General features: G+C 35.3%; 1 protein-coding gene across 1 annotated transcript in view; it reads left to right on the top strand.

Moving 5' to 3' along the window:
* Positions 1-109: 109 nt before the first annotated feature.
* rca2.1 (regulator of complement activation group 2 gene 1) overlaps positions 110-14,413 on the top strand; it is a 39,952-nt gene continuing 25,648 nt past the window's right edge. Inside the window, exons 1-14 of the mRNA XM_063016079.1 lie at positions 110-143; positions 388-746; positions 1,215-1,530; positions 2,252-2,420; positions 6,326-6,416; positions 7,047-7,155; positions 8,616-8,804; positions 9,488-9,587; positions 10,206-10,279; positions 10,357-10,533; positions 11,313-11,483; positions 12,152-12,340; positions 12,633-12,732; positions 13,598-13,671. Of these exons, the coding sequence (XP_062872149.1) occupies positions 110-143; positions 388-746; positions 1,215-1,530; positions 2,252-2,420; positions 6,326-6,416; positions 7,047-7,155; positions 8,616-8,804; positions 9,488-9,587; positions 10,206-10,279; positions 10,357-10,533; positions 11,313-11,483; positions 12,152-12,340; positions 12,633-12,732; positions 13,598-13,671 (2,152 nt within the window). The remainder of the gene's footprint in view (positions 144-387; positions 747-1,214; positions 1,531-2,251; positions 2,421-6,325; positions 6,417-7,046; positions 7,156-8,615; positions 8,805-9,487; positions 9,588-10,205; positions 10,280-10,356; positions 10,534-11,312; positions 11,484-12,151; positions 12,341-12,632; positions 12,733-13,597; positions 13,672-14,413) is intronic.

The following is a 14,413-nucleotide window of genomic DNA, read 5'->3' as shown; positions in this document are numbered from 1 at the left end:
GGACCTTTACAAATAAGGGGGGCTGACAGAGTCAGTCAGTTGAAAACCTCAAATGGCTCTGTTTACATCCTGTTTCTTGGGACTGCATGCACAGCTACATGCTTTAACAATGAGGGTCGTTTACCTAGTGCTTATTGTTCAGGGTAAGTGTTTTTAGTGTTTGTGGTTTTATTAAAACATGTGACTTTTTGAGCATTTTTTTCTTTTTCATGATGAAAATTTGCTTCCCGCCTTTTTACCACCTTAACAGCTATTACATAACATACATGGTTTACAGGAAATCACAAGTAGATCTGGTTTTGATGTTTGGTGGTATGGTAGTAACCTTGCATAGTGTGTTTTTCATATAGTATGTATTTAATTGACTGTTTAAACCCTTTTTTTCAGTTGGTGCCCAGCTTCGGTGTGATAAAACTATCATCCACGCCACAGTTGGAAGAGAGTTTAATGTCATCTGCAAATACGATGCACGGCAATTCCTATTCAGTAAAAAGTACTGGTGTCTGGGTGAATCCAGGAGCACCTGTGAGATTCTGATGGACACAGACGGTTTCATCACACCTAGTATTAGGAACCGAGCCAAGATCATTGATGCCGGGGTTAGAGGCTTTTACATATTCATCAGAGTACTCCAGTTTGAAGACACTGGAATCTACTGGGCTGGAATTGACAAAATATATGCCGATATCATGCTCAAGATCCAGGTTCATGTTACAGATGGTAAGCTCTTGTCTTTTACTACATGGGTCAAATAATTGTTACTTTGATTAGCTGCTTTTGACAGTCATTAACAAACCTATAGCACAACTCTGAATCATTGCTTTGGCAGATCTGGTAGAGTTTAAACAAATGTATGGATGGGCCTGTTAAGTGGGTCAAAAGAATATAGAATTTTGTGGTTTTTTAATATGCATGTATTTCTCTTATTTAAAATGCTATTTTGTGAATACTATGTCCTCTCACACAAACTATTTAAAAAATATATACTAATTTAGATAACTTAAAAACGCAAAGTGGTTTCACCCCACCACATAAAAAGTTTATTAAAATCCATACAACATATAGATGTATTTGTAAAAATCATAACAAGGGCAAATTATTCATAACAAAATTATTCATTAATACTAAGAAACTGAAATAAGAAAAATTATGTCATGGTTTCATAACCACCCAGTGTAAGCAGTTAATTTAAGTCCTTTGTTCTGTTCTGAATTTCAGAAGCTGTGAGCTTGCCTGTGGTTTGGTCTGTTGGCTCTCCTCTCCTGACCTGCCTGGGACAGACAGTTATTTTGCAGTGCAGAACTGAGAGGGGCACCAATGTGAAGTACAGCTGGTTCAGAGAGTTCCATCCCCAAGACGTCCTTTTACAAAGCTCCTCTGATCTGTCCTTAAAGTGTGACTTTCTCACTCACGGTGCTCAGTTCGTCTGTTTGGCTCAGAATTTAGTGAGCAGAGAGCGCAGTAAACCCGTTTCCCTTCATCTGCTGCAGGCTGGACATCAAGACTGTGTTTATTCACTCACATCTGATGGTAAGTTATAAGCAAAACACCGAAGGGATTGGAAAAAAAAAACACTTTTTTGTTTAACCCCTAAAGGCTATACATTTAAAACGCTATCCACTAGTGGTCTAGTTTTACCCTGCAATATTCAAGTTATTTAAACTGATGGCACCCATCCTCTAAAGTCACCCCACCCCCTACAACCTGCACTTTTTTTTGTTTATCCACATCATTAATAACTTTTGCCTTCATATTTATTTACCTGAGAGCTCTTTATACATTTAAATGTTTCCTTTGACATTAAATAATACTACCTGAGCTGGTTGTGAGGTTACATTTCTTCCCCTGTCAAATGTGTCATTTTTCTGCATCTGCAAAAACTTTATTGACATTGTTGGAAGCGTAGACCATTAGCTTATTATTTATTTTGGCCTAATCAGAAAATACAATTGAGAAACTATCTTTAACATAGTTTTAATCTACTATAGTTCTATACTATGTTCTAATCAACAAAGAATAGCAGCAGTAAAAAGAAAAGTGGAATCACTGTGGAAGTTTTTTAATTAAATGAATATTTTTCATAACTTATATACCATCTTTTAAGCCCAATTATTAATTTATATGAATGTAAATAAAAGCCTAAAAAGTAAAAGTCAAACTCTCAAGCATTAGGTCTCTATATGCAAACGTATTTAAGATAAGCTGTCAAAATTGCAGTACATTTATGCAGCACTATTTTTCTTTATTTCAGATCTTCAAAGTTATGACTGCATAACAACTACCACACCCATGACCACCACCACCAGTCCAGTGGAAGTCTTGACCTCACAAAGTGAATGTGTTCCTCAGACCTGTTCTGAAAGAAACCATTCAGTCTTTATCAATCAAACCCAGAACTGGGAGGAGAGCTTCTTTTTCAGGTTTGAACATAAAGATACAGTTAACATGTTCACTTACATTTTTAAGGGACGTGGGATTTTAATCAACTTTTTCTGTGACATTTCAGAAAGTTTTGTAGTCATGAATGTGACGAAGTCATTTACAAGCAAGTTTGCAATAATTCAATAATCAACTGTACAATCAATTCCTAAAGGACCAAAAAGACATTAAAAATCGATTTAGCAAAGGCTTAATTAAGCTAGGGTAGCAGAGTAGTGCTGATTGTAGAGTGGGTGCCACAAAGTAAAATGGTTTCAACCAGCAATGAATTATTGCCCTGTTCAGGGCTTTTTACTGTGACCCTGACCAGCTATACTCATATTTTGGACAGAGGTATAATGCAATTATTTACTGAACAATTACAGATGTAGCAATCATTACAATCCTATGATTACCATGACATGTCTCCTAAAAGTGTACGTACATTTTTAACTTTAACTGTACATTTTATTGGCTCTTTTAATATGAATATATTACGTGTCTCATTACATATTTGTGTAATTTTTATATGGCTTGAAACCAATAATTTTAGACAGCTTTTTAATTCTTACATTTTTGTAGGTCATGGTCTGGAGTTCCAGTGTGGTATGACATTGTTCGCTGGCTTCTTTTCACTGCTATGATTTCCACCATCGGTATAGTGCACTTGTGCACTTTGACAAGCTTCTGTGGGCCCAGGCTTATGCATAAACACCAAAACCACAGAGGACTGTAAAAAGGACATCACTCAAGCGTTCACTTCTTTTGCTTTGGCTACAGGGTGTTACATTTCTTACTATGGTCTGATGATATCTTTTGATTATGTGTGTAAATATGCTCAGTTAAAAGCCACAATGCTGTAAAGAAAGTCCAATGTAATACTTAATAACTTAATAAGGGGTTTGATTCTCTGATATTGAACTCTTCTATAAAGTACAAACATGTGATGAAAAAAAATAAAACAAACACATACAAAAGGACTTGACTTTAAAATGATAAACTGTGTGCAGTTTCTGCTCAGTGCAGAGATCTTCTGCACACAGCTCCTGTTCCAAATGAATGAGAGGGTGCAGGATCCATCAGCTCAGCTAATCAGGGCATTTTAGGTTGTATTCTAAATTGGCCCTCAGTGGTTTTGAGTGGTGTCTAACCAACCGCGACCCTGATCACGATGATAATGAATACAGGAATAACCACGAGTTACTGTGATTAAATAAAATAGACAGCTCACCTGCAGTAACACAGAAGGCCACTGGGGGTCGAAAAGGAAAAGATACTGGTCTCTGTTTTCCGACTGAACTATCACACCGGTTGCATTTATGCAATGTATTGAAAAAGTGGTGGGCAAACTACACATAAGCCCGTTAGGTTAAAGATCGCATACATACATACATATCGCCTTCTTCCTGCAAGACCATGTGTTTCAGCTGATTCCACTAGATGGCGCACTGAACAAACACTACCGACCTTTGCCCAAGCCGAGTCAAGATGAGAAACATGTTGATAACACTGTTTCCACTGAAATTGGATAATGAAGGTAATCGATACTTCTTAGGTAATGAGTTTCACATGCACTTCATATTAGTTCACCTCCCATCTGCTACTGAAACCCAGTGTGACCCTTGAGCCAAAAAGTTTGCCCACATTCAAGGATATGCTTATTTAAATCAAAAGTGGGTTATTATCAACAAATTAATGCCAAAAAAATTGGCATAGTGGACAATTGCTTGATTGTTAGATTCAGAAATTCCTTATGGTTACATTTTTTACATTTCTAATGGATAACTAAGTTGGGTATAATTGCTAGCAAGCTAGCTGTATGCAAAGAGGCACTGAAATGTTTCAGTAAAATGAGTGGTAACACATTACAAAATATCCTTAAATAATATATTTGTTTTGTTTTATAGTGTACTGTGGTATTTACTACCACAGTGCCATTAAAAGTATTTGCCCTTTTACCTCCATGATTTCCTTTATTACTTTATTTCTTTTGGGATTCAGTTAGCCAGAGCTGTGTCCCATACAAATCCATTAAAATTATAAAAGCATAAAGTTTCTTCATCATCAAGTCTTGAGCACATTATTCATGCACAAGGTCTTTACTCTAGGCTAGATGCCCACAGTTGTTATCAGCACAAATTCTGAAAAGTTTATTATGCCCTGGAATTGTGAGTTAATAATAAAACATTTTTGACCCATTTAACAAGCCCTGGCAATTCAATCAAAGCCTACAATTCATTAAGTTCTATGGCTTTACAACACACATGAGATGTAACCAAACCTTTGCACAATTCAAAATTGCTATTTCTTCTGTTTTTACTGTGCATTAACATTAAAGAACATTTATGATTATTTTTATTCTTTTTAAAGGTTGAGCTGCTGCAATGGTTGTTTAAAAAATGCATTTGGCCAACAGATCCTACACCTGTATTCCTATTCTGCAACGTTGTTTTTGATGGTGCAGAATAAAGCTATTGGGGAAAAAATAACATTAATGAAACATACCTAGTTTATTTATTTATCAGGATTTTAACAAAGTTTTAACATAACACGAAATATCCCAAGCTTTCTGGGCATCGACAGGAAGGAAAGAGTGGCTACCCAGTGAGCCAACTTTTTTTCCACATGTGTGTATTTTGCCCTGAGATAAATTAGTGCTGTATAAAGTTAAGGGTGTATTTTGTGGCCAAAACCCACTGTGACCCTAACCAGAATAAAGCGGTTATTAAAAGTAAATGAATAAATTCATTCCAATACCTAGCAAACGGTGTCAGTGTTTACATGGTAGTGAAACTGTAGTATTTATAAGGTAACTGTAATTGTGGGCTTGGTATTCAGTTTTTACAACGCATTCAAACAACTGATACAAATTGCAATACCTTACTGGTTTCAAGAGGAAGAGGAAGAGGCAGGGCTGTAACAGGAATTTGCAAAACAAACAGTCAAGCCCATTTCCACTGCAATATATGACTCACACACACATCACCTCAAAGCAATGCACTGCTCTCCTCTATTCCATCCATAACTTTTTTAGATTTATGTCGGGGCTCTGACCTTTCTGTGTAGAGTTTGCATGTTCTCCATGTGTCTGTGTGGGTTTACCTCTGGGAGCTCTGGTTTCCTCCAGCAGTCCAAAGACATGTAGGTTAGATGAACTGGAGATACAAAAGTGCCTGTGACTGTTTGACATTGAACATGAACTGATGAATCATGTGTAGCCTGTAACTACCTGTCCTGTCATTAATTAACCAAAGTGTAAAAACCTAATAAACTATAGGCACCGTATATGTTGTGCTTTTAGTGGAGAGAAATGACAGAGCAGACACACGGGTGCAAGAACAGTTAACTTAAAGGACTGTTGGACTCCCTTGAAAGAGGTCGGGAACTCATATTAACAGCAATTCTGACAGCAATTGAAGAAAGCATAGTTGTTTCATGCTGCCTTCAAGTCCTCCTCGGAAGCTCCTACTTACGTTAGTTCGGAGGTCGTAATTACGACATGATGTGCGTTCAAGTGGTTTTCGGGTAAAAATGGACTATTGCTATTCTTCATCAGAACAAGTGCACGTTGTGTACAAAATATATACAACCTTGAACTTTACATTTAACATGCAAAACTACCGCTAATAAGCTCAAACTTTGACTGTTTACTGTAGGGGCAGCACCGTAACACCTGTTGTCGCCATGACGTTTTACATTTACATTTTCAGCATTTAGCAGACGCTTTTATCCAAAGCGACTTACACAATGAGCTGAACACGATGAGCAATGGAGGGTTAAGGGCCTTGCTTAGAGACCCAACAGTGGCAACTTGGTGGTGGTGGGGCTTGAACCGGCAACCTTCTGCTTACTAGTCCAGTACCTTAACCACTGAGCTATCACTGGCCCACGTTTTGTTAATGACAAGCCCCCACATCGGAAACTCGGGCCTCATCGAAAAATCCGAGTTTCCCACTGGTAAATACGACATTGAGTTGCCGTTCATGTGCCCTTATCTGGTAAATGTCCGACACGACTTGAAGGCAGCATCATTTTCGCTTGCTGACGGTATTGGCCAGTTCCACATTTTTTCCGCCCACTTGGGTTAATGTAAAAGCTGGTTGGGGAAAATGTTCAGTACCGTTACCAGATTATAGACAATTTAAGTTGAATGAGACATCTTTAAAGATTAAAAATTATTTTAACATAGATAATGTACGACATTTTGATTGTATTTGCTGAGCGAGGACGAGCAAATTGGGCTGCGTTTGGGCTTCTTTTTTTTTTTTTTTTTTTTTTTTTTTTTTTTTTTTTTAAGGAAACGGGGGATTTATGAAAGGTATTTGGCAACCCTGCTCGGTTGCACCCTGTTCTTCGATGTGGCGTAGTCTGTCTGTGTTAGCTTCATTAGTTCGAGTGTTTCTTGACCGTAGGTAGCTAAAGGCGACTGGATTATTTTAAAAATATGTTAATGTTGATATAATACAGCTTATATGTATCTGTTTTTGTAACAACGTTCAGGCTAGAAATGTGAACTAGCTAGCTGAATAAGCGGCTCATTGTTGTATGTGTTCAGGTATTAGAACCCAGAAACCGTTGAGCTACTGAGCTCTGTTTCTAAAAGCTTCTTCTGTGTTTTGGTTTAACAGTTTTCTACCCACTTAATGAAATTCCCTGATAAAATGAAGTGGATGCCGCCCTGCTGCAGTCTGATTGTTCTTCTAATCTTCCTCCTGAATAATGTTGAGGAAGTCCGGGGTGAGTTTATTTTATTTAACTGTTCTATACAATAAACGTTGTTTTAATTAGAGGTAGAAGCAACAGGGACTTAAGTTACCACAATATAGTTGTAGGTGATTTATTCATTTAATTATGAAAATGGAGCAATTTCCTTAACAATGTGGCAATTTTCCATGCTCATCAAATTCTGTCTATCAAAATGTTAAGATTTATCCTTAATAAAGTCAAACAACTGAGTAGAACATTAACATGTGGGGTTAACCACTTATTTTTATTAGGTATCCTTTACCTGCATAAATACAATATCTAATTTACACACAATGTCTTTCAGCTTTAACCTATACCTATAAACAGAACATGTTTGGGTATATACAAGCGTAAAGAGATAAAACTGTTGTTAATAAGCTCAACATGTTTGGAGAAAGAGGGGTATGATCCCAAGAACACTATATCCACAGTGAAGTAAAGCAGTGGGGGGCATCATGATATGGTACAGAAGCTGGACATTTTACAGGAGAATTTAATCTCAAGACCAGGAGACAAAATCTATACAACTACATAGCAACCACAAAATAACTAGCAAAAAAAGGTGAGGCAACGGTGCTACCCACTGTACTGGCCCTCCTGACCTGAATCCCATTTTCACACATTTTCACAAGTGTGAGAATTTTAACCATACCAGTTTACCATTTTAAACATACCAGTTCATTAGACATACTCTCATAACCTTGGGCAATTAAAGACAATTTGGTAAGAGAATTGTGGCAAATTTGAACCAAATTGCTGCAACACAGCAAATTAATAATTTAATACAATTGTATGGGAAACTAAAGAGATCATAATGCAAGTAATAAAAATGTATTTACATAATGATTTGATAAATTAAAACACAATTAGATGAAAAGTCCAACGTCCAAGATGGATTTGTCATTTATTACCATGCTCTGCTTGAATAATTTACAACAAAATAGAGAACATAAGCCTGTCATAACGACCCAAACACAAATCACAAACACAATGACATTTAGAATGACTGAAACGCACAAAAAAAAACATTTACATATTCAAGTTTTTCGTCCAAAGTCAGTGTTTTTTTCATGAACATATGACTATACTTGGTCAAAAATATACATACAGCACATATAATTTTTGGTTTACACGTCTGGGCAAAACAGTGTGCCAGAACAAGTTTTATGGAAGAAAAAAACAAACAAACCAGAAAATAATTTAGAACAATTTAAACACCTAGACAGGTTAGTAGATTTATAATGAACACATGTTTTCATTAATGTTTCTTGGTGTACAAAAATGTAAATAGGTTTGGTAAATGAATACTTTTTAAGGCACTGCATTCTTGATCTATGCTTTACTTTTAATGTGGACATGTAATGTATTGACTGGTGTAACAGTTAACCAACTAAAGCATTTTCTTAATGTGTTTCTGCCATACTAATTCCATCTGTATTTTATTACCTCAGGAGACTGTTCCAGACCCTATGTTGAAGGAAACAGGATTTTGACTCAAGACTCTTTCAAAGAATCTTACCCTAATGGAACCAGGGTAACGTTTCAGTGTGGTCCTGGTTATGTGACTGTAGATACAACAGCTTCCAGATCGATTACCTGTAATGGAACTGCGTGGGGAACGCTGAAACTTCAGTGCAAAAGTAATATTCTCATAGAATTTTTTGACAATTATTTATACAAAATAAACCAAATGTAATTTGAGACTAAGTAATTGGACTGGTTAGTTTTTGTTGATTTATTCACTTAATAATGAAAATGGAACAATTGTGGCAATTCTCCATGCTCATTAAATTCTATTGATTGAAATATATAGTATGTTGAGATTTATTCTTAATAAAATGGTCCAACTAAGTAGAACATTAACATGCGGGGTTACCCACATATTTTTATTAAGTATCCTTTAACTGCATAAATACAATATCTAATTTACACAAAATGTCTTTCGTCTTTAACCTATACCTATAAACAAAACATGTTTAGGTATATACAAGCATAAAGAAATAAAACTGTTGTTAATAAGCTCAACATGTTTGGAGAAAGAGGGGTATGATCCCATGAACTGTGTATCCACAGTGAAGTAAAGCAGTGTGAGAGCATTAAGGCTAAAAGACAGCATCTATACAACTACATAACAACCTCAAAATAACAAGCATAAAAATAATGTATACTTTATTTTAATTAAAAGCTCACTGTTCTTTTATGGCCAAGCCAATCTCCTGACTTCTTTGTTTGTTTCTTTAGTACTGTATGGTTGTGTGTTACACTTGTGATTGTTCAGTGTGAACATACAGAAATAAATATTGTAATATTTTTATACTTTCAGAAAAAACATGTGGCGGTTTAACAGAAATCCCCAACGGAAAGTATGTGTATCCAGAAGAAAATCTCTTTGGTGCAACAGTTTTTGCAGAGTGTAACCCAGGGTAAATTATTTTTATTATTATTGTTTTTTTTTTCTTTTTCTTTAAAGCTTTCTAAGGTTTTATATGCAAATATACACAGATCAGCCATAACATTAAAACCACCTCCTTGTTTCTACACTCACTGTCTAAACACTACCACACCACCACCATGTTAGTGTCACTGCAGTGCTGAGATTCATCCACCACCTAAATAATACCCGCTCTGTAGTGGTCCTGTACAAAAAAGTATGTAGAGAAATAGATGGACTACAGTCAGTAATTGTAGAACTACAAAGTGCTCCTATATGGTAAGTTAAGCTGATAAAATGGACAGTGAGTGTAGAAACAATACAGATATATGTATTGTAAAAATAACATGTTGTGGCTTGACCTGAAGAAGTGAAGGGTTGGAAATTCCTTCCGACTTTTAAGCAATTTGAATCAGCAGCTACAGAAAATGATATTGTTGTGTTTTACCAGATATGAAATGCAAGTGATCACATACCCTTTCTAGACTGGACTAAAACGGTTGATTAATCAAGGGCTAACTTATTCTATGTTCTTTTTTTTTTTTATTGGTTATTAATGCAAAACCAATGGGTTTATACATTTACCTGTGTTTTGCTAATTGTTTTGTAGATATGTGCTTGAACAAAACAGAACGAGAAAATGTGAAGTTGAAGGCTGGAGTGGAAGTGCCCCTGTTTGTGAAGGTAACGATGGGTGTGTGTCATATGTTACATTACAAAATTTTTAAACAACCTTTGCTCATACAAATTATTTTTTTTAGTGGTGAAATGTGTTAAACCTCCTACTATAATCAATGGAAACCTGCACCCTGAGAAAGACTTGTATATCTATGGAGATGTAGTAACATACGAATGTACAACTGGTAATCTTTTTGGAGAGGATACAACATCGTGTTTTTCTGATGGAAGCTTCAAGCCTTCTCCCCCTGAGTGTTTGGGTAAGTTCAGTGGAATGTACTATATAATGAATAAAACAGGATAGAAATGCTGTTTAAAGAAAACAGTCAAAGATGGGTTGGTGTTATATCATATTATAGTTGTGACTTTTTCATAACCGCATGTCTTGGAGTTAAGTTTTCCACTCATACTGCAACTTTTCTTTGTTAATTACCATTTCAGACATTTTCAGCAGTATTACCTCACAGACACTCACCTTTCTGTTTATACTCAGTTTATGCCAAAAACTTAGAATATTGAAAAAATATAAAGGATTGTCAGCATTCTAAACTGTTACAAAGTATTAAAGAATATTACTTTTTTTTGGCATCATTAAGATCAAACCCCAGTGATTAGCCCCAGTACACTGATTTAAACTTGCAGCCAGCCAGGCCTGTCAGCCCCCTTAAAAACAGCTTGATAATTAGGGACGTAAGAATTTACAGCTCAAGTTCAAATTTTTCTCTTGAACAGTAAGCGACCACATCTTTAATTTGTGCTAACCTATACAAATCATTTAGCTGAGAGGTCCTCTTAAAGTTGCGTTTGCTTTGAAATTGATAAGTAATGGAATAAAATAAGAGCATTTATGCTGCTAATAACACCGGGGGGGGCTATAAATATTAGATTTGTGCTATTACAATTTTATTTAGCATTTTCTGACCAAATTTAGCAGCACTATGGTGCAAACTTATTTATTATGTTTCAATACTTTCTTACTTAAAGTTTCTGCTGAACAATTGTCACTGATCATCGTATTATTTATTTTCTGTTTGTTCAGTGATAAAGTGTGAAGAACCTCAAGTTGTTAATGGACATAGAACATCCAGCAAATCATTAACTTATAAAGGCACTATGTCATTTGAGTGTGATCCTGGCTACAAAATGAATGGATCTAGACAGATCACCTGTGAGAAAAATGAATGGGAGCCACCACCTCCTAAGTGCATTGGTAAGATTTTACAATATTTTAATATTTTTTGCTTTTTAAAAATTGTCAGTGAATAAAATCAACCATCATTTTTATATATATTATATAGACTTTTTGTCCACAAAAATGAGTACATCATTCTAAAATAAAAAAGAAAATTAAATACATTTGAAACAGAAGTGTTACTAAGTTATAAGGACTTAGGTAGTATGGAACACTATGTGACTTCCAAATCAATCTAGTGTGATTACTGTTACCTTCTGTTTCTCACACACTGGCAGGAAACTATTTCTGTATAATCTCTGATGAACAATGTAATAAAAATATTAAATTTTTTATCAGTTGCCTAATCCTGGTCAGGGCGTTTTGTCAGGATCCATCAGGAAATGCTGGGCACATGGCAGGAATACACTGACCCAATTCTGGTCAAAACTTTAAACTCTGTACTTGTCAGAATTTGTAAGAGTTTGACCAAATGTCATGGTTTTCTGTCACAGACTTAACACTTAAATTCACATATTCTTCATGTGGTTAATTATACTCTGTGCTTATTGTTTGTACAGATGTTACTTTGTCTTAGTCTAGTGGGTACAGTCAAAGTAAAGGCATGGATACTTTTTCAGGCCACTGTATTTTTGCTGTATGTCTTAATTTCAATATAGACACTTACTGACACTTTATTTCTTTAGGAATATGTCCCATCCCCCAATGTGGAGAAAATCGGGTTTTGACTGATGACTCTAAGAAAGACGTTTACCTTGATGGAACCAGTGTAACATGTAAATGTTCTCTTGGCCATGAACCTATAGATGTAAAAGTTTCCATGTCTAGTACCTGTTCTGGAAGACAGTGGACAAAGCCGGAGCTTCAGTGCCAAAGTATTTTGACAAACATTTTTGTGGTTATTATTATTTTAGATAACAGAATCCATTTTGTCTTTAATTTAGGAAAGAAAGAGTTTGGGAATGATTTATTTAGTCATAATTAATTTTAGCTGTAAACATAAATATTAAAATTATATGTAATATATGAAATTAAACAAAAAGATAAGAGGGAAATAATAACTTTTAATAATGAAAAGTCTTGTTTTCTACAGAACTGTTAAACAAGTTAAAATGTAAACTGAATTGTATGGCCCATCATGAAATATTTATATTTCTATACTTTTAGAAAAATCATGTAGGGATCTTGAGGATTTCCCTAATGGAAAGTATCTATATGCAGAAGGAAAGCTCTTTGGTGCAAAAACCTTTGCACAGTGTGATGAAGGGTAAGTATTTTTATTTTGTTTTATATAGGTTTTAAAAGTAAATGTATACGGTAAATAATTACATGCTGTGTAAAATAGATACTCATAGATGCACATATACACAAACACCTTAAAGACATTTAGAACTAATAACACTAACATGATAAAAATGTGTGCTAATATTTTTGGACAGTGGACAATGTAGTTTAGATAGATGAGGCCAAACCTAAACTTTAAGGCACCGCACACCCAAACCCAAAACCTGATCTTGACTAAATAATATGATAGCATCATGCTGCTTTGTTGCCTCTTGCACTGGGTCTTATCATAATAATTATTATTATTATTTAAATTATTTATTTTCATTATTATGAAACTCGGTGCATGGGTGATGCAGCAGTATATTGCTCTAGCCCACTAGCACTAGAATCCAGGGTTTAAATCCCCCAGCGATGCTATCGGTTGGTTGGGTGTATACGTACCAAAACCTTATTTGCTGTGTCTAGGGTATTGGGGAGGGGTGGTTATGGCTGAGGCACAGTGATTTCAAAGAATCCTGACCTGCTGTGACCCTGAATAGGTTGAAGCAGTGCTGAAACATGAAAATAACAAAAAAATATTTGTATGTGTCTCAAGGAAAAAGTTTAATGGTAGCAGCAGGTAAATCATGTGTGAACCTGTTCAATAAATAATGTTAATGCATTTAGTAAAATGCATTAAAAAAGAAATTTGATAGTGAATCTTTATGTAACTGACAAAAGTAGAAAACAGCTATATTATGTAAGTAATTAATTCATATATTGTTTTAAATAGTATACTTTTTTTGCTTTTGGTTTATATCTTTGTAATTGTGTGCTTGTACACTTGTTTTGTTGGTGTTTTGCAGTTATCAGCTTGATAAAACTGTAATTAGAACATGTCAAGATGCTGGCTGGGATGGACAAGCCCCTGTTTGTAACGGTGCGTGTTTGTATATTGTATTATCTGTATATATGTGCACTAAATGGCCCAAAGTATTAGGACATCCCATTTCAAAAACATATAATCAGAATGGAACTCGCTAGCCAACAATAAACTGCATGAAGTTTGTCCAAATATAAATATTAAGCAAACTACCTTTCTGGAAAAACGTACAGAACAAACGTTATACACAAGATGCCGTATCGGACACACTCAGCTTACGCATTCGTACCTGATAAGAGGAGAGGAGGCCCCCATATGCAACATTTGCCAAACCACTATTACTGTAAAACACATTTTGACAGAATGTGTTAAATACAGCAGAGAAAGAGGGAGACTAAGAATGTCGGACTCATAAGCAATATCTTCAACAGAAACAATTCAAACATGAAAATAAACTTTCTTACGAATACAAACTTAAGGACTTGCTTATAAAACCAATAAGTCACTGAACTAATACAAAGTTTTTATTTGAAAAACCTGTCTTGCCTTGAAAATAACTCACCAGAGTAAACAAGGTGTTACTAAAACCAAACAAACAAAAACATATTGTGTTTTAAATAGTGACCTCTGTTATATTTTTTTAGCGACAACAGCCACTTTTCTGAGAAGAAGGTTTTTCATAAGGCTTTGAATTATGTCTGTGGGAATTTGTGCCAATTCAGTCAAAAGAGCATTTGTACGGCTGTTTACTGATGTTGGTCAAGAAAGCCTCAATTGATGTTCTTCAGTCCAAATCTGT

This window comes from Trichomycterus rosablanca, chromosome 19 (genome assembly GCF_030014385.1).
Source record: "Trichomycterus rosablanca isolate fTriRos1 chromosome 19, fTriRos1.hap1, whole genome shotgun sequence".
Taxonomy (NCBI): domain Eukaryota; kingdom Metazoa; phylum Chordata; class Actinopteri; order Siluriformes; family Trichomycteridae; genus Trichomycterus; species Trichomycterus rosablanca.
Note: the sequence above shows the minus strand (reverse complement) of the source record. Positions and strands in the feature narration are given on the sequence as shown.